At 43.4% G+C, this 18,815-nt stretch overlaps 1 protein-coding gene and 1 long non-coding RNA gene across 4 annotated transcripts in view; one reads left to right on the top strand and one right to left on the bottom strand.

The window, feature by feature from the left end:
* LOC138961526 (uncharacterized) overlaps positions 1 to 18,815 on the top strand; it is a 104,873-nt gene that overhangs the window by 62,023 nt on the left and 24,035 nt on the right. The window lies entirely within an intron of this gene.
* Positions 1 to 18,815, bottom strand: part of LOC138961520 (tubby-related protein 3-like) — a 98,024-nt gene that overhangs the window by 63,826 nt on the left and 15,383 nt on the right. The window contains exon 1 of one of the 3 annotated variants that reach the window (XM_070333179.1): positions 15,664 to 16,210. The exons of the other annotated variants lie outside the window; for them this stretch is intronic. Coding sequence (XP_070189280.1) covers positions 15,664 to 15,695 — 32 coding nt within the window. The 5' untranslated portion in view covers positions 15,696 to 16,210. Of the gene's footprint in view, positions 1 to 15,663; positions 16,211 to 18,815 lie in introns of those variants that run through there. 3 annotated transcript variants of the gene reach the window in all.

Below are 18,815 nucleotides of genomic sequence, written 5' to 3'. Positions count from 1 at the left end.
GAGTCACTGAACTATAAGCTTTTCCCTGATTTCTTTCCTCGTGACGTCTTCGACGACAGCAGATGTACGTGATGGCGGTCTGTCGTCATTTAAAACTCTTTAAAGAAACGACACCAAATAGAGCTCGGTGCTCGATAAAAATCTGCCTGCCTTCCTGCCTGTGCCTGCCCCCCCTCCCCCTCCCCCTCTCTCTCTCTCTCTCTCTCTCTTGCTTGTTATTTCCAAGCTAAAACACGATCTGGAGTCAACGAACTAATACTTGTTCACTGTTTTCTTTCCTTCGAGTTCTTGGACAACAACTGCTATTAACGCGGCGGGCAAGAGATTGCAATATGTCGTCATTTAAAATTCTTTAAAACAAAATTGTAAAACCATGCCAAATATAACTGGATGCCCATAAAATTCCCTCTCTAGGCAAGTGATGGCGATCTGTCGTCATCTGAAACCCTTTCAAAAGAAAACCTTACAAAATAGAAAGCAACTGAACAGTTTCAAAACCGTTACTACTTCTAAATCTAGCCTGAAAACAAAGAGGAAATCGTATGAAATTCCAAATTAACTTGGACAAATAACCGTGAAATGCGTTCAAATGGGAAAAAAATACTCCCATGCTGCTTTTTTCATTGAGAAAAAAAAATCGTAGAACTGGGCGTAGAGTGCAGAATGGTAAGGAATGGTCAGTTGCTCGCATGTAAACTTGTTTTTAAATGTTTTTTAAAAGCTTTTCTTCTATATGGTCGAATAGCAATACGGCGCAGATAAACATTGTGTCTGTCTCTCGCTCTGTTTGTCTTCATGACAATTCTCTGCCTGTTTGCTTGCTTGCCGGGTGAAGAACAAACACTTCCTAAATAGCCGAGTCTTCACCGATTCAATCGCCAACATTAAATCTGATCAGACAGACAGACAGAGAGAGAGGCACACCCAATGCCAAACTGTCCATCCAAACGATCTCACTGTGATCACGACTTCTCCTCTCATTTGTTAAAATCCTCCCTCAATAAGAACATGGTGTCTCCGTGCAACGTCATTCCTACTCTACGCGAAGAATAGGATGGGCAGTTTCTTGATTTATCAGGGCACAGCATCCAATCAACAATCTCTCCAGCTTCCCTTTCAAAAACAACGTCAGCGCTGACTTGAGGTAAACACTTTACATTTTGTTCATAAATGACGACTGTAACACTGTTAGTTCTTTCGCTAATGACGACTGAAACACTGTTATTCGTTCGTTAAACGCCAACAAACTTTTTATTATTTTGTTAAAGAGCAGAAATGCTGGCAATTGCTTTCTCGTTAAGGACGAAAACACTGCTCATTCTTCCGATTAAGACGACAATACTTTCAAAGTATTTCTTTAACAATCCAAAAATACCGTTAACCGTGTTCCCAATGACCAGACTACATGCAGACTCCTCCCGAGTTCTAAGACCAGTCTTTTATTATGCACCAGGGCCGGACCCAGGGGGGGGGGGGGGGGGGGGGGGGTTCCAGGGGTTCCGGAACCCCACCCCTGGAAAAAGCATGTACCTTGCTTTGAGTGGTTTTTTTTTTTTACTAGTTTTAGCACCAAAACAATGTTGCTCTTAACCCTCAAAACAAGGCCCAGAATGCACCAGATTGCACAGATTTTAACCGTTTTTCAAAAATTTTCCGGGGAGCATGCCCCCGGACCCCCCTAGTTCGCGCGCCTTGGCTTCGCCACTTCGCTGATTTGCCCCCCCAAAAAAGGAGGAACCCCCCCCTTACAACTCATTTGGTCCGGCCCTGTGCACGGAACAACGTCATAGACCCATGCTCTTTCGTTAGGTTCGTTCTTTCTCAACACTGTCACTGTTTGTAACAGTCACTCACTCTTAGACTTGCTTCTTGCAGAAAGAAAACTGATCCTAGTTTTCAACTTATTCCCTTTCGAAGATTCAGTGAAAGAAATTGACCTTCTGCGATTCAACCCTTCCGTTACAAACACTCGACGATTCCACTCGTGCTGGCCTGACGAGGCCAAATCCCTGACGGAAACTTGAATTCTTCACAACAGACGAAAAACACACACACACACACACACAAATCGGCGACACCTGGCCAGACCACCATTCAACACTTCCTGGTTCCAAGCGGAACACTAGATATCAGCCAAAGACCCTTTACAAAGAAGTCTACAAGGTACACGACACACGCACATCAAATGCTAAATGCGATGCAAGAGCGAAGCAATTCTATGGAGTTTCACAACCCCAAAACTGATCACTGGTAAATAAACGCACTGGTAGATAGAGGGATAGGTGGTCACCCCTGTACTCATAACAGCTACACACCCCACACGAACTAAATGAAATACAATGGGGCAAGGGAGAGGAAGGGAGGTGACTGGTGCGATTGTGAGAGAGGGGTCGGTTCGATAAGCACACGATAGGTGTTCAGGTATTTAAAGTGTTTTAAATCACAGTGCCCGACCGCGACGCTCACACGTAACGCGTCAAGTCTGCGTAATAGACGCCTATAACAACCGTCACAATGGTCAATTGGAGCATTAATTAACAGGTGGGAAAAGGGGGTCATAAAGTGATAGTAATAGATAAAAGGTAAGAAAACTGCTGACTGCATGTGGCCATTGTAGCACTGTCGTATCTACTGACTGAAAGTATGCACGGTTGAAGGATTTTTCGACAGTACTCGAGATCAACAAAACTTCCTTGGTGATTTGTTAAATGACAGATGCTTCTCCTTCCCAGCATATATATATATATATGCTTATGATCACTACAATCATTGTTGTCGACAATCCTTGACTTCATACGGTTATGTCGAAAAGAGAAGAAACAAGTCGCGTAAGGCGAAAATACAATATTTAGTCAAGTAGCTGTCGAACTCACAGAATGAAACTGAACGCAATGCCATTTTTCAGCAAGACCGTATACTCGTAGCATCGTCAGTCCACAGCTCGTGGCAAAGGCAGTGAAATTGACAAGAAGAGCGGGGTAGTAGTTGCGCTAAGAAGGATAGCACGCTTTTCTGTACCTCTCTTTGTTTTAACTTTCTGAGCGTGTTTTTAATTCAAACATATCATATCTATATGTTTTTGGAATCAGGAACCGACAAGGAATAAGATGAAAGTGTTTTTAAATTGATTTGGACAATTTAATTTTGATAATAATTTTTATATATTTAATTTTCAGAGCTTGTTTTTAATCCGAATATAACATATTTATATGTTTTTGGAATCAGCAAATGATGGAGAATAAGATAAACGTAAATTTGGATCGTTTTATAAATTTTTATTTTTTTTTACAATTTTCAGATTTTTAATGACCAAAGTCATTAATTAATTTTTAAGCCACCAAGCTGAAATGCAATACCGAAGTCCGGGCTTCGTCGAAGATTACTTGACCAAAATTTCAACCAATTTGGTTGAAAAATGAGGGCGTGACAGTGCCGCCTCAACTTTCACGAAAAGCCGGATATGACGTCATCAGACATTTATCAAAAAAATGAAAAAAACGTTCGGGGATTTCATACCCAGGAACTCTCATGTCAAATTTCATAAAGATCGGTCCAGTAGTTTAGTCTGAATCGCTCTACACACACACACACACACACACACAGACACACACACACACACACACACACACACACACACACACACACGCACATACACCACGACCCTCGTTTCGATTCCCCCTCGATGTTAAAATATTTAGTCAAAACTTGACTAAATATAAAAAGGCCTGCGCACACACACACTCTCACACATGTACACACACACAAACACACACACAAACACATACACACAAACACACACACGTACACACACACACACAAACACACACACACACACACACACACACACACACACACAATATCACCCTCACGTTCACGTTGTAGAGTCGTCCCGGGTTTTAAACAGGCAATTCGATCAGGGCAAGGCAAGGCAAGGTAAGAAAGAAGATCGAGGCAGAGGTTGATATGGAAGGAGTTGTCAATACAGTCAGCCAAGCCACTGACACGTCAAGCTGTTTTAGCCTGTGTCAGTGACAGGGTTATTACGGGGTTTTTCTTACCTAGGCTTCCTTCCTTCTTCTCCCGACAAAACATGCCTCTGCCTGTCTCCTCGTGGTATGACGAATCATATCTACAGATACTGTACTACCTTTGTAAATGTATATAATAAATATGGCCAGGAACTGGGATGAGTGGGGGTGGAGGGGTAAGGACGTGGCGAGGGCAGGGCAGAGAAAGAGCTGTAATTAAGCGACAAAGTCTGACAGAAACAGAGAAGAGAGAGAGAGAGAGAGAGAGAGAGAGAGAGAGAGAGAGAGAGAGAGAGAGAGAGAGAGAGAGAGAGAGAGAGAGAGAGAGAGAGAGAGAGAGAGAGAGACAGAGAGAGAGAGAGAGAGAGAGAGAGAGAGAGAGAGAGAGAGAGAGAGAGAGAGAGAGAGAAAGAGAAAAACAGAGACAGACAGACATAGACTGAATGACAGACAGAAAGAGAGAGAGACGCTCGCACACACACACACACACACACACACACACACACACACACACACACACACACACACACACACACTAACAGAAGAAGAACGTAGAGACACTAATCGAAGACAGAAGAAAGACAGTGAGCAGAAAGTAGATCAAGTGCTGACGTAGAACCTAAATCAAACCACCTTGAATGGCAAGCCGTTCGAACTCATCCTATGGACAATAAAAGGAACACTCGTGGATTTCCAATGTCAACCCTCGCCCATTCAAGTCAAGCTTTGATCTATTTTCATTCAGATTTTTCTTCTTCTCAGAACTAGCTCCTGACAAAAATACAAATAAGTACGGATTGTGTTTTGTAAGCCACGTCGCTTTTAACCTTTTCTTCCGTGCTAAAAGGAGCAAGTCCTTCCCGTGACAACAGGTCCGTTTGGTTTCAAATAAAATGTATTATAAACAGACACATGATAATACAACAACATGCTTACAAAGGAGCACAACAAGTTTAACACTTACAATTAATGCTCACATAATCCTACCTGTTATTACACCCCCGGTATAGGACCGGTGTGTATAGGATTCGGTCGATGTGTTTGTTTGTTTGTGTGTTTGTGTTCGCATATAGATCTCAAGAATGAACGGACCGATCGTCACCAAACTTGGTGAACAGTTTCTATACATTCCTGAGACGGTCCTTACAAAAATTGGGACCAGTCAAACACACGGTTAGGGAGTTATTGGTGGATTAAGATTCTACAAGGACTTATAGAGGGACATATTAATGGTCAAAGGGAAATAACCTTCTCAGTTGGTGGTAGTGAGAATGGTAAGGACGGGGGTGTTTTTCCTACCTCGGAGGAATTTCTTGTTTCATGGAGGGATATGATGAACAAAACAGGTCCGCTCACAATCTCACATCTTCTTCTTCTTCTTCAGCGTTCCAGGAATTCTGGTGACGTGTGAGCTCGTTTGCCCATTTGGGTTCCCCACACTATACTCTGAGAGCATAGTCAGCTTCACTCCGCTTTCGTTGGGTAGGCATGCTGGGTATTTTCGTGTTTCCATAACCACATGGATTACAGGATCTTTTCTGTGCGCACTTGGTCTTGTGCTTGCGTGTACACACGAAGGGGGTTAAGTCACTGAGCAGGTCTGCACATAAGTTGACCCGGGAGATCGGAAAAATCTCCACTCTCAACCCACCAGGCGGCAGCGACCGGGATTCGAACTCACGACCTCCCGATCAGGAGGCCGACGTCTTACCACTGCGCCACTTCGCCCGTCAATATCCCAGATCATTCTGCTAGGCTTTTGCGCGCGGTCAGGCCATCGTCCACTGGGACGCAGACCAACACTCTTGACTTTTTTTTTCTTCTTCTTTTTTCTTATTCAAAAAAAATAATTCTTTAGACGTTTGGGAAGACGCTTTAGCGTGCCCTTTTCATCAATAACACCCTGACCGCTCCCAGTGCAGAGTGGGGAGTTGTGTAATGTATGGATTAATTTCGCAGATTGGCATCAGTGGCTTTTAAGATTTCAAAGTCATAACCAGTTTCCACGCTGCACAGAACGCTGTGCAGGCTGTTGAGTTTCGGTATATGTGTGCTCAACTTGTCTTGTTCCATCTAAAGTCCAGACGTATCTGTGGTGGTGAACATAATACAATTGCTTACACGAGAAAGATGGTACCTTTAAACGCACACTCCTTCTCACTCAAAACCCGTTCGTCCCTGCGTCTCCGGTTTGGCCAGAATTGTACATGGGACAAGACCATCCCTCCACTAGGTCACATACCAAACATCAACACACTGGCTGCTTCTTGTGGGGAGCTGGACTTTCTTTGGTGAATAAATGTCTTAAAAAGCTGCTAGTGTATTTTTAATCAAATTAATTCATACACAAACATCCCACTGTACAAAGAGAGCAAGCAGCTGGACAGTGATTTTGGGTATGTGACCAAGTGGAGGGATGGTCGTATCCTATGCAATAGACTAACTGGAACTGAGATAAGATGGTCAGCCTAACTGTTTTCGCAGGAAGGAGTGTGCCTTACAATTCTCTCCCTTTCCTAACTCCTCCCTCTGCCCCCTTGACCCACTTCTGAAGAAAAGAAACCAATGAACCATGACGGCAAACAGGCGGAGCCAAGTAGACCTGACTTTAACGATGAATGCCGGAGAACTGGACCAAACTACGCGCAAATAATTTGAGGTACAAGCGGACTATACACCTCGGCGTAGAGCGCGCGCGCACAGTGTAACTCAGTTTAAACTCTTCTTCTTTTTCTTTTATCAATGCAAGATTTAACCGATATACACAGCTCAGTGCGTTGGTCGCAAGAGGACCAGGCATTTCGAGCCCTGACGACAGTAACGAAGGCTCAGACTGACGATTATAGCCGGTGTTGGAAGAAACATGCGAAAATGTCGAAAGACCTGAGGAAACGTCAGGGGGGCGGGCAGGGCAGGGCCACTTCCACGTGCTGAGAAAGGCAAAGTCCTTTCGATCGCTGGAGATTACAGATCTACAAAGAGTCTTGAACCCCCTCCCCCCCCCTACCCCCCACCCTGTCATTTCCCTTCTTATCTGCCCCTCGCCCTCCCCCCACAAGACCCCACCCACCACCATCACCACCCACCACTGCCCTTACCCAGGAAGCATTACTCCTGAGAGGGTCGCCAGAGTCAGGGATAAAGATGCATGTCTATGACGGCTTACTAGTGCCAAAACCTGGGGTTACCCATTATCACGTGATAATTACTAATTAACGCTGTCAGTTACTGTTTTCACTCGTTAGTTACTCATTTTCACGGGATAATTAGTAATTTTCACGGGAAAATGACTAATTTTTAGTTTTGGCAGGAAGTGAGCCAAAACTAAAAATTAGTAATTAACAGGTGAAAGTTAGTAATTTTTCCGGGAAAATTAGTAATTAACACGTGAAAATGGTAATTATCAAGGGAAAATTACTAATTTTCCCTTGATAATTACAATTATGAGTTTTTTTGCACTAGTAAGCCCTATGACGGCTTACTAGTGCCAAAACCTGGGGTTACCCATTATCACGTGATAATTACTAATTAACGCTGACAGTTACTGTTTTCACCTGTTAGTTACTCATTTTCACGGGAAAATTACTACTTTTTAGTTTTGGCACTAGCAATCCGTCAGGAAGTGATCCAAAAATAAAAATTAGTAATTAACAGGTGAAAGTTAGTAATTATTCCGGGAAAATTAGTCATTTTTCCGGGAAATTTAGTAATAAACACGTGAAAATGGTAATTATCAAGGGAAAATTACTAATTTTCCCTTGATAATTACAATTATGAGGTTTTGGCACTAGTAAGCCGTCATACATGCTGGAGAATCCACTCTTGCCTTTTCAGCCCTTTTGTCTGATCTCCCGTAATTACACTGTTCACGGTTCTTAACTTCTTTGTCAGCAGGAAAGTCACAAAGCTGGATCCCAGTAACGCAGAGAAACGATCAGTTTTCCGGTTGGCATTCATGCTCTTTTCGCCTCTCTCAAGTACGCACCTCTCAGACTTTACTGGGAAAATAATAGAGCAGTTTCTTTGGTCCGCTGTAATGAAATAAAGTTAAGTGTCTTTTGTACTTCGCTGCAAGAAAAAAATAATCGAGTGCGTTCGACTCACAAATTGACAATTACACTCGAAGACAGACAAAACAAGGAAAGAAAGTAAGAGAGAAAGAAACAACAGATCCCAATTTCCAAAATAAAACAATCTTTTTGCATTTACAAACAAAAACAAGCATCTTACACACAAAAGACTGGTCAGCTTCATATGCACCGACCTGCCCTATCTTACAGCAGTAGCTAGATGGCCAGCAGCACAGTATCTACCCTCAGGGTACAAAACACTTGACCTGCAGAGCAGTCATTCCCCCACCCAGATATGATATCGATGAGAGTTCATCACCTTTGGATAATCATTAGCTCTCGACAGCATTTGTCACTTGAACAGAACAGCAGTCAGATCGGCATGACGTCATGAAGCACCTGGCGTGACGTCTATAATTTATGCACTTAACACAACGTCATGGCACTACCACCTGGTAGAGTACACAAAGGTCTCCGAAATCTCATTGTCGTTAATACATAACATGTCATTGTTGCTGTCGAACTACATTATTGCTCTGTATAAATATAAGGTCAAAAACGATTTGTATTGGTGCGGCAATTCTTGTTTACCATCAAGGATGAACATTATGGCGTCGTCAAAAATGCAGAAAACAAATGCTGTGGTAGGCTTTTTTTTACAATTAAAAGTAAAACCTGACTCACTAACGAAATCTAAACACACAAAAAAAGTATTTACAAGATAAGAGCAATGCCCGCTACACGCCCCCCCCCCCCCCCCCCCCCCCCCCGACTCTTCTATCTCTGCTCTCCCTCCAACAATACACTTTTTACCTCCGCAGTCTGAACACGTTAATGGACCTCGGGCTCTCGCAGAGCAATATGTTTGCTTAGATGCTGGGCCAAACAAAGTCATTATCGATTTCGTTTTAACCCGTTACAACTTTGCAATATTGGAACTTTGAAATGAATTTTTTTTTCTCTCACAGCAATCACTCCTCTCACTCTCTATACCTATCTCGTCGGACTCTCTCTCTTTCTCTCTCTCTCTCTCTCTCTCTCTCTCTCTCTCTCTCTCTCTCTCTCTGTCTCTCTCTCTCTCTGTCTCTCTCTCTGTCTGTCTCTCTCTGTCTCTCTCTCCCTGTGTCTCTCTCTCTGTGTCTCTCTCTCTGTCTCTCTCTCTCTCTCTATTTTTTTTTTCTACGTTAATATCCGTGTAAATATGTTATTAGATTAGTCCCCTCTCTGGGCGAGGGATGGTTGAAAAAATGCTCGTCTGTATGCTTATGCTACAACCATCATACAACTTGATTTGATTTGATTTGATTTGATCTCTCTCTCTCTCTCTCGCTCTCTCTCGCTCTCTCTCGCTCTCTCTCGCTCTCTCTCTCTCTCTCTCTCTCTAGCACAACCCTCTTAAAATTGGATTTTATTTTATCTTTATTTGATCTCTTCCTCTTTCACTCACTCTCAGATCACCCCCCTCTCTCCTTCCTCCTCCCATTTTCACAATCTCTGAAATTCTCCTTTCTTCAAATGCGTCGGGCATTTTTACAGGCTTCCACTGTTCAAATATTTAGACAGAGAAAAAAAAAAGTGTTATTTACGTCAAAACGAGGAGCGCCGAAATGGAACAATCAGTCAATCTAAATGTCAACGATTTCCTCTGGAATTGAAGGGGAGTGACCCCGTCCAATAAACTTGTTTCTAATCGCCATCAGAATGAAGAGGGTTCTAGGTCTGGAAAAATGGCAGGACACCATGAACAGGCTTAATATTTCTACAAAGAGTTCAGGGATCTGTTGTTTTTATATTTAGTCAAGTTTTGACTAAATATTTTAACATCGAGGGGGAATCGAAACGAGGGTCGTGGTGTATGTGCGTGTGTGCGTGTGTGTGTCTGTGTGTGTGTCTGTGTGTGTGTGTGTGTAGAGCGATTCAGACTAAACTACTGGACCGATCTTTATGAAATTTGACATGAGAGTTCCTGGGTATGAAATCCCCGAACGTTTTTTTCATTTTTTTGATAAATGTCTTTGATGACGTCATATCCGGCTTTTCGTGAAAGTTGAGGCGGCACTGTCACGCCCTCATTTTTCAACCAAATTGGTTGAAATTTTGGTCAAGTACTCTTCGACGAAGCCCGGGGTTCGGTATTGCATTTCAGCTTGGTGGCTTAAAAATTAATTAATGACTTTGGTCATTAAAAATCTGAAAATTGTAAAAAAAATTAAAAATTTATAAAACGATCCAAATTTACGTTTATCTTATTCTCCATCATTTGCTGATTCCAAAAACATATCAATATGTTATATTTGGATTAAAAACAAGCTCTGAAAATTAAATATATAAAAATTATTATCAAATTTTTTTTTTTCGAAATCAATTTAAAAACACTTTCATCGTATTCCTTGTCGGTTCCTGATTCCAAAAATATATAGATATGATATGTTTGGATTAAAAACACGCTCAGAAAGTTAAAACGAAGAGAGGTACAGAAAAGCGTGCTATCCTTCTTAGCGCAACGAATACCCCGCTCTTCTTGTCAATTCCACGGGCACTGCCTTTGCCACGGGCGGTGGAGTGACGATGCTACGAGTATACGGTCTTGCTGCGTTCAGTTTCATTCTGTGAGTTCGACAGCTACTTGACTAAATATTGTATTTTCGCCTTACGCGACTTGTTCTTCTTTGTTTTTGTGTGTGTTGTTTTTGTTGTTGGTGGTATGTTTTTGTTTTTGGTTGTTGTTGTTTTGGTTGGTTTGCTTGCTTTTTTTCTCTCGCGTGTTTCTTTGTGCGTTTCTCTTCAGTAACATTGTAGAATAAACAAGAAACAAGAAAGTTACGGAGATGAAAAGTCTTCATTATCAGTCAGGTTTATGATGAGAACGTAGGTACGACAGGTTCAAATCATAGCGAAACGTAGCAAACGTTGCGTCTCTCGGCGGTGAAGGAACCAATCGCTGCACAAACCTAGATCACAGAGCGACGACGAAGGTGCGTTCGTGAACTAACCTTTTTGAAAACGAGTTGTTCAATCGGCGGCCGAGTTATGTCTGTGTTGTATAGTGCTAACTACAGCGAGGACATTTCCACGACGAAAACTCTGCTATGTTTGATTTTTTCAATCGGCGGCCGAGTTATGTCTGTGTTATATAGTGCTAACTACAGCGAGGACATTTCCACGACGAAAACTCTGCTATGTTTGATTTTTTCAATCGACGGCCGAAATTCGCATGTGTCCAAGGGCGTACGCATGCGAATTCGGCGAAAGTGCTGAAACTAGCCATGAAATTCTGACGACGAACATTGTGCAGGACTGATGCTTTATACGAACTATGGCCGACCAAGGCATACTGGGTAAAAAAAACAACAACAATAGAAACAACTCGCGTAACGCGTCGACGGCGAAAGAGATAGAAAGAGGGACGGGGAGGGGGGGGGGAGGGGGGAAGGAGGGGAGGACTCTAGGGACGAAAATAATAACACACAATGTCAGGGTCCAAAAAAAGGTGCACAATCAATATTTGAAGCGTATCTTGACAACACGCACGTACGTCATAAATCACTCGCACCGAACCACCGCCGGGCATTTCACTGTGTGATGCGTGTACGCTATTGTCTTCTGTGAATTTTAAAAGCGAAAAAAGCAAGAAGAAAAAAATGCACACAAGTGTGAAATAAACAAATTGACATTACATCAAGGCGGAGAGCTAAGAGGATAGAGGAAACACCCCCCCCCACCCCCACCCCTGTCTTTCTCTCTGTGTGCGAGCACTCGTGCGCGGCTAGTGTGTGTGTGTGTGTGTGTGTGTGAGTACGTACGTGCGTGCGTGCGTGCGTGCGTGCTTGTGTGTGTATGCGCGCGCGCGTTTGTCTGTGTGCCCGGATTTGAACGTACCAGAATGTTTCCAAACGCTCGCTCATGTTCGCGTTAAACTTCATCCACTAAACATCAAAGTTCATCGATATTTCTAGCTAGTCGTACCTCTTGCAATGAGGTCCGCAACAGACAGAGAGGTCGAACTTGGGGACTCATGAAACACCAACAACCAATCTCGCGCAACGGTCGAGGTGTTCTAGGCTGGATGATATATCACGTGTAACACTCCAATGTTTACTGTCACCACTCCCGTGTGACGGACCCCTGTTGTTCGCTTGATAAGTCCTACTTTAATGCCATCTTCCACTTAACCCCCATTTCTTCCCGTAGTCAGTGGAGGGATAGCAATAACAACAATACTGACACAAAGTCAATGTTACTTTGAACTAAGGATTAGTGCACGTAAAAGGTACCTTCTTTAGTGTTTTGCCTACATCCTTCTTTTTTGGATCGATCTCTGTTCCCCTTTGCCGTCCCTCCGTGCTTCTTGATAATTTGACTGACGTTATACGGACCAATAAAGGCTCCAAGCGAGCGAGCCAGCTAGCCCATTAGCAAGCCAGACACACAGATAGACGACTAGGGGGAGAAAAAGATTCGTTCGATTTGATTTTGTATTGTGAGAATCTTCCGTCATGTGCCTTAAACACTTCACCCCCCCCCCCCCCTTCCCTGACACACACACACACATACACTCAAAAGCAATATAAATGATGCAGGCTTCCGCATGCTAGGTAAACAGATAAGGCGTCTCCAACACACCGCATGACCTGGCGATAAAGGATATTATTTTCACCAAAGTCAATTGTGCTTTTGTGTCGTGCCAACGACCTTGGCTTCCACTCGCAAGGTTTCAGGTTGCACTGTGATCGATCGACGCGGTAACACCTCCACTTCCAATCATCACGAGCGTCTGGCAATTTTTGCCTGCCTGGTAGCACGTGCGCATATTGCGCACGCACACCCACATGCACACACACACACACATTCTCACACACACACACACACACACACACACGCACACATTCTCTCACACACATATCCACACACACACACGCGCACATTCTCTCTCTCACACACACACACACACACACACACACATTCTCTCACACACATATTCAGGCACACACGCACGCGCACACACACTCACACACACACACACACACACACACACACACACGAGGAGAAGAACGAAGCAATCGGCCACCTTGTCAGCACGGAGCCCCTATTCCCATCCAATATCACTCCACAGCAGACATTCTCAAATCACTCAACCGGGCAAGTTTCAAGATCTCGAGGTTGCTGGCTGTCGACTCGGATGTAAGTGCCAAGCCGCGCCATTAAACTGACGGATTCGCTAATAATTATATAGATACAAGCATTATGCTTGATTAGGATGCTCAATGCCAACATTAATATTGTACACATGTCACAATACTAAAATGGAATAAAGTAATGTTTAAACCAACTGACACTGTACGTGTTGAAAAATCTTCCATTGAACTGTAAATTTTAAATGCAATGTAATAGACAAATTCCGAAAATAACTAGGGATTGTATGGCTTGCGACAGAGTCAATGCCCTTGCTTTTTACTCGGACTTCTTCTGCGTTCGTGGGCTGAAACTCCCACGTACACTCGTGTTTTTAGCACGAGTGGAATATTACGTGTATGACCGTTTTTTACCCCGCCATTTAGGCAGCCATACGCCGTTTTCGGAGGAAGCATGCTGGGTATTTTCGTGTTTCTATAACCCACCGAACTCTGACATGGATTACAGGATCTTTTTCGTTGCGCACTTGGTCTTGTGCTTGCGTGTACACACGGGGGGTGTTCGGACACCGAGGAGAGTCTGCACACAAAGTTGACTCTGAGTAATAAATCTCTCGCCGAACGTGGGGACGAACTCACGCTGACAGCGGCCAACTGGATACAAATCCAGCGCGCTACCGACTGAGCTACATCCCCGCCCCTTACTCGGACAAACATTGGAGGGGCCAATCACTAGCGAGGGGTGTGTCGGAAACACGTTGACAGGAGCACGTGTGAAGTTATTTGTCCGAGGAAAAGCAAGGGCATTCACTCTTTCACAGCCCATAGAAACCCGACGAAGTCATTTCCAAAAATCGTCTATTTATTCTGAAAGTGCAAACACTGCCACGTTGTCTCCTGCACACAATAGTGACACTGCAAAAGAATGAAATGAACTGACAACATCCACCTAGGTGAGAAAAACACACACAATTCCCTTCCAGAGAGATAGAAGAACGCGGTCACAGACAGACGGGTAAACGGACAGACAAACGGACAGACAAACGGACAGACAAACGGACAGACAAACGGACAGACAAACGGACAGACAAACGGACAGACTGACACGCGAGTACATGCGCTTAAACGTACACAAGTGTGCAACTCTGCCAACATCTGATTATAAATTCTCCCTTGCATCTGAATTGTAGTGAGTTTCTCTCACCAATACTCTCAATGAGGAGGCGCCGATAAGAATCAATATCACCCTCATTTATCATCCTTAAATAAACAACAATCAAAAAACGTGGCAGCTCTGGCAGTTTCCGACAGAAAGGAGTATGACAGAAAGGGTAAATGTACACTCGTCAGTTATAATAACGACGTGACAAGAAAAGTAGAAAACACACACACACACACACATGCGTGCGCACGCACGCACACACCGTGGCAAACACACACAACACACACACATACACACACACATACACAAACACACACACATACCACACACACACACTATGGTATTCAGGTAGCTACGTTCTTACCTAAGTTGTAAGCCACTTCATCAGAATACAAACGAACAAACATGCAGGGACAACCTAAATAACTAAATAAGAATAGAAAACAAGAAGGGCAAAGCCCATACGACTCACATGCTTTACACATTTTTCCTACCAAAATACATGTGACCTTGACCCAAGGTCAAGGTCATCCAAGGTCATGCAACACAAAGTTGTTAATTCAAGACATAGGAAGTACAATGGTGCTTATTGGCTCTTTCTACCATGAGATATGGTCACTTTTAGTGGTTCACTACCTTATTTTGGTCACATTTCATAAGGGTCAAAGTGACCTTGACCTTGATCATATGTGACCAAATGTGTCTCATGATGAAAGCATAACATGTGCCCCACATAATTTTTAAGTTTGAAACAGTTATCTTCCATAGTTCAGGGTCAAGGTCACTTCAAAATATGTATACAATCCAACTTTGAAGAGCTCCTGTGACCTTGACCTTGAAGCAAGGTAAACCAAACTGGTATCAAAAGATGGGGCTTACTTTGCCCTATATATCATATATAGGTGAGGTATTGAATCTCAAAAACTTCAGAGAAAATGGGAAAAATGTGAAAAATAGCTGTTTTTTAGGCAACATTTATGGCCCCTGCGACCTTGACCTTGAAGCAAGGTCAAGATGCTATGTATGCTTTTTGGGGCCTTGTCATCATACACCATCTTGCCAAATTTGGTACTGATAGACTGAATAGTGTCCAAGAAATATCCAACGTTAAAGTTTTCCGGACGGACGGACGGACGTCCGGACGGACGTCCGGACGGACGTCCGGACGGACGGACGGACGACTCGGGTGAGTATATAGACTCACTTTTGCTTCGCATGTGAGTCAAAAAGTGAATGAAGAAAAGAAAAAATAAAACATAAAAAATACTTACGACCCCGGCCGTTGGGGTGTCCCGGCATACATGGTTTTCTGTTGGAGTGTAGCAGGTAAACTCCACACACGAAAACGAACGACAACTAAATGTTCACTTCAAAACCACACTCTTGTCTTCGCCGTCGTCCAAGACACACACATTAACACCTTGTAAACACACACACAGAAAAGAGAAGTTCTACTACCAGAATCACACACACGATGTCGAATTTAATCCGTCCGCTTCACTGAAAAACCCACAGCTCCCCAGTCATGGTATGTGAAAAGCGAGAGCAAAACTGGCGCAGTGGCCAGCAGGTCTGCAGTCACGAATGACTAAGCACACATTGTCTGGCATATATATATATACTTGTCGGCAAAACAGGCCAGGCAGGACCCAACTTGTACAATGTTCTCTGGAATATACATGAACACCTATTGATCAACGTAGCTCGGGTGTTGTAACTGTGAGCCCTCGCCTTCTATCTGACCAGGTCTGGCATTAGTTTGTTTATTTTCAATTGTGTGCGCACAATGCTGTTCCGACGGATTGGCGCCTGCGACGTTGTCTGTTTGCGACGTTGTCTGTTCTGGTGACAAAACATGCACGAGTGTGATCATAAGTAGAATAAGAAACATAATCATATGTTTCTCTTTATTTGCTTTTGGTGTGGTCGTGTCAAATCAAGCGGATATCACGAAAACCAGAATGTATGAGGAGTATGTGGACTCAAAATCATCTTTTACCAAAGTGGTTTCGCGATTTTCAGAAGAACCATGCTTGCAAGAACAAATCTTTTTCAGACTAGTGTTTTCTCCCTCTCAGTCATTATCTGTAAAGTTTCTGGGCTGCAAATGATGAGAAGTTTCTGGATATTTTCTCTTTTCTGCTAAAATCACGACCAAGTCAGGCACTAAAACAGATTGCTAAAGACGATATTTCGGACATCTGAGAAAAATCGGGTATGTAAGCGCTCCGAATACACAGACAAGAAGGATAAATAAGAGTAAAGCGGAATCACTATCACTCAGTCTCTTGGCATCTAAAGACAATAAGAAGCACTGATATGAACAAACAACTTTCATTGTAAAAAGGGAAACAAACAAACAATAAAAAATAAAAGTGAAAAGAGGATCTTTTCTCCTAAATCACATGGCTACATAGTTCTTTGAAACATTCATCGATGCGCATGACTGGTTGCCGATTCTCTCCCTCTCTCTCTCTCTCTGTGTCTCTCGCTCTCTCGCTCTCTTTCTCTCTCTCTCTCTCTCTCTCTCTCTCTCTCTCTCTCTCTCTCTCTCTCTCTCTCTCTCTCTCTCTCTCTCTCTCTCTCTCTCTCTCTCTCTCTCTCTCTCTCTCTCTCTCTCACCAAACACAATGTTGCTGTTTTGGTGTCGCACCATTTCACCACCGCTGAGCACTTACAAAACCAGGCACCATTCTAGAGTCGGCTAAGGTGGCAACTAGAGTGAAAAGAAAGAATGTCAAAGCCTTGACTGGCCAGTGACACCCATGCCATTATTCCGCTGCCAATGGATTATAAGTCTAAACGGATATATTCCGCGGTGTTACTTTCGTATGTAGCGTTAGCAGTATAAACACATTGCAAAACATAGACTGACACATCAATGTTCGTATTTAACGCGCCTGAACGCACTCGCGCGCGACGATACTCAGAGTGAGAAGGGGGGGGGGGGGGAGGAGGGGGGAGGGGGGGTGGGGGCGTAGACAGAGAGAGACAGAGAGTGAGAGAGAGAGTAAGAGAGACGGGGAAAGAAAGAGAGAAGGGATAAAGAGAGAGGGGGGAGAGAGAGAGGGGGGAGAGAGAGAGGGAGGAAGAAAGAGAGAGAAAGTGTATGTGCGTGTGTGTATGTGTGTGTTTGTGTTTGTGTGTGTGTTGGTGGGTTTTTTACGCACGAAAAGTAGGGAAAAAAAGCGAAATCAGAACACACACACACACACACACACACACACACACACACACACACACACACACACACACACACACAGAGAAACCGAGTTCGTAATAGACACAATATTGGCAGTAAACATACTCTCTGAAGGGAAGGGGTAAACTGATAGCAGGAGAAAAGAAGGGAGCAGGAGAAACAAGGGTTGACCATAACGGGTCAATACGCCGCCATGTGGTGAAACGGGGGTGGGACATGGATACAGTCAAACAGTTGACCCGTGTCCGTCCCGGGCCGGATTCCAAACCGGCCGCGACCTTAAGTCACGCAAAACTGTTTCAAACCATATTCAGAGAGAGAGAGAGAGGGAGAGAGAGAGAGAGAGAGAGAGAGAGAGAGAGAGAGAGAGAGAGAGAGAGAGAGAGAGAGAGAGAGAGAGAGAGAGAGAGTAGTCACCGACAGAGAGGGGAAGCTAAGAGAACAGAGACAGACAGACAAGGAATAAGATGAAATTGTTTTTATATCGATTTCGGAAATTTAATTTTAATCATAATTTTTATATTTTTTAATTTTAAGAGCTTGTTTTTAATCCGAATATAACATATTTATATGTTTTTGGCCCTGAATCTCTACTATCTTCTAAAACGTTCCTAAGGAAGGGAGATAACTCAAATCAAAGTTATTTTTCAGCAAACTGAGTATGTTGATGGTAATACTTTTACACTGTCTGATTCTTATAGAATATATAGAGTCGAAGTGAGAAACAAAATGCTAGTAATAACATAAGACCAAAACATTATTTGGCAAACGAGTCCGTACCACGGAACCACACACACCAATAAAACAAACTCCACTGTTACCGCCCAACGAAGCATCCAAATATCGGAGCACGTAAAATGAAATTGAACAAAAGCATGGCGGCTGCCAAACCAAAACACTGATCTAAAAATATAGTGAACCAAAAAGAAGAAAGGGAAGTAACCTGCGGGAATTCCCGCACGCGTCAGTGGGTTTCGTCCCCTGGCTCGGTTTGTCCGTTAAAAGCTAATATCTTCCGTTTGACTACCGTTAGGAATGTCATTGTTTGCCTACAAAAAAACAAAGCCTATTCCTAACAATTCACAATATTTGAGCTTGACCCAGAGATACAAGTCTTACCCGACAAACACCGACCGACTGACCGCCCGCCGGCCCGCCCGCCTCAAACAAACAAACAAACAAACAAACAAACAAACAGAGCAAATCCAGTAAGCCCCCCAT

The sequence above is a fragment of the Littorina saxatilis genome, linkage group LG3 (assembly GCF_037325665.1).
Source record: "Littorina saxatilis isolate snail1 linkage group LG3, US_GU_Lsax_2.0, whole genome shotgun sequence".
In the NCBI taxonomy this organism is placed as follows: Eukaryota; Metazoa; Mollusca; class Gastropoda; order Littorinimorpha; family Littorinidae; genus Littorina; species Littorina saxatilis.
This window is presented reverse-complemented; position numbering and strand designations above follow the sequence as displayed.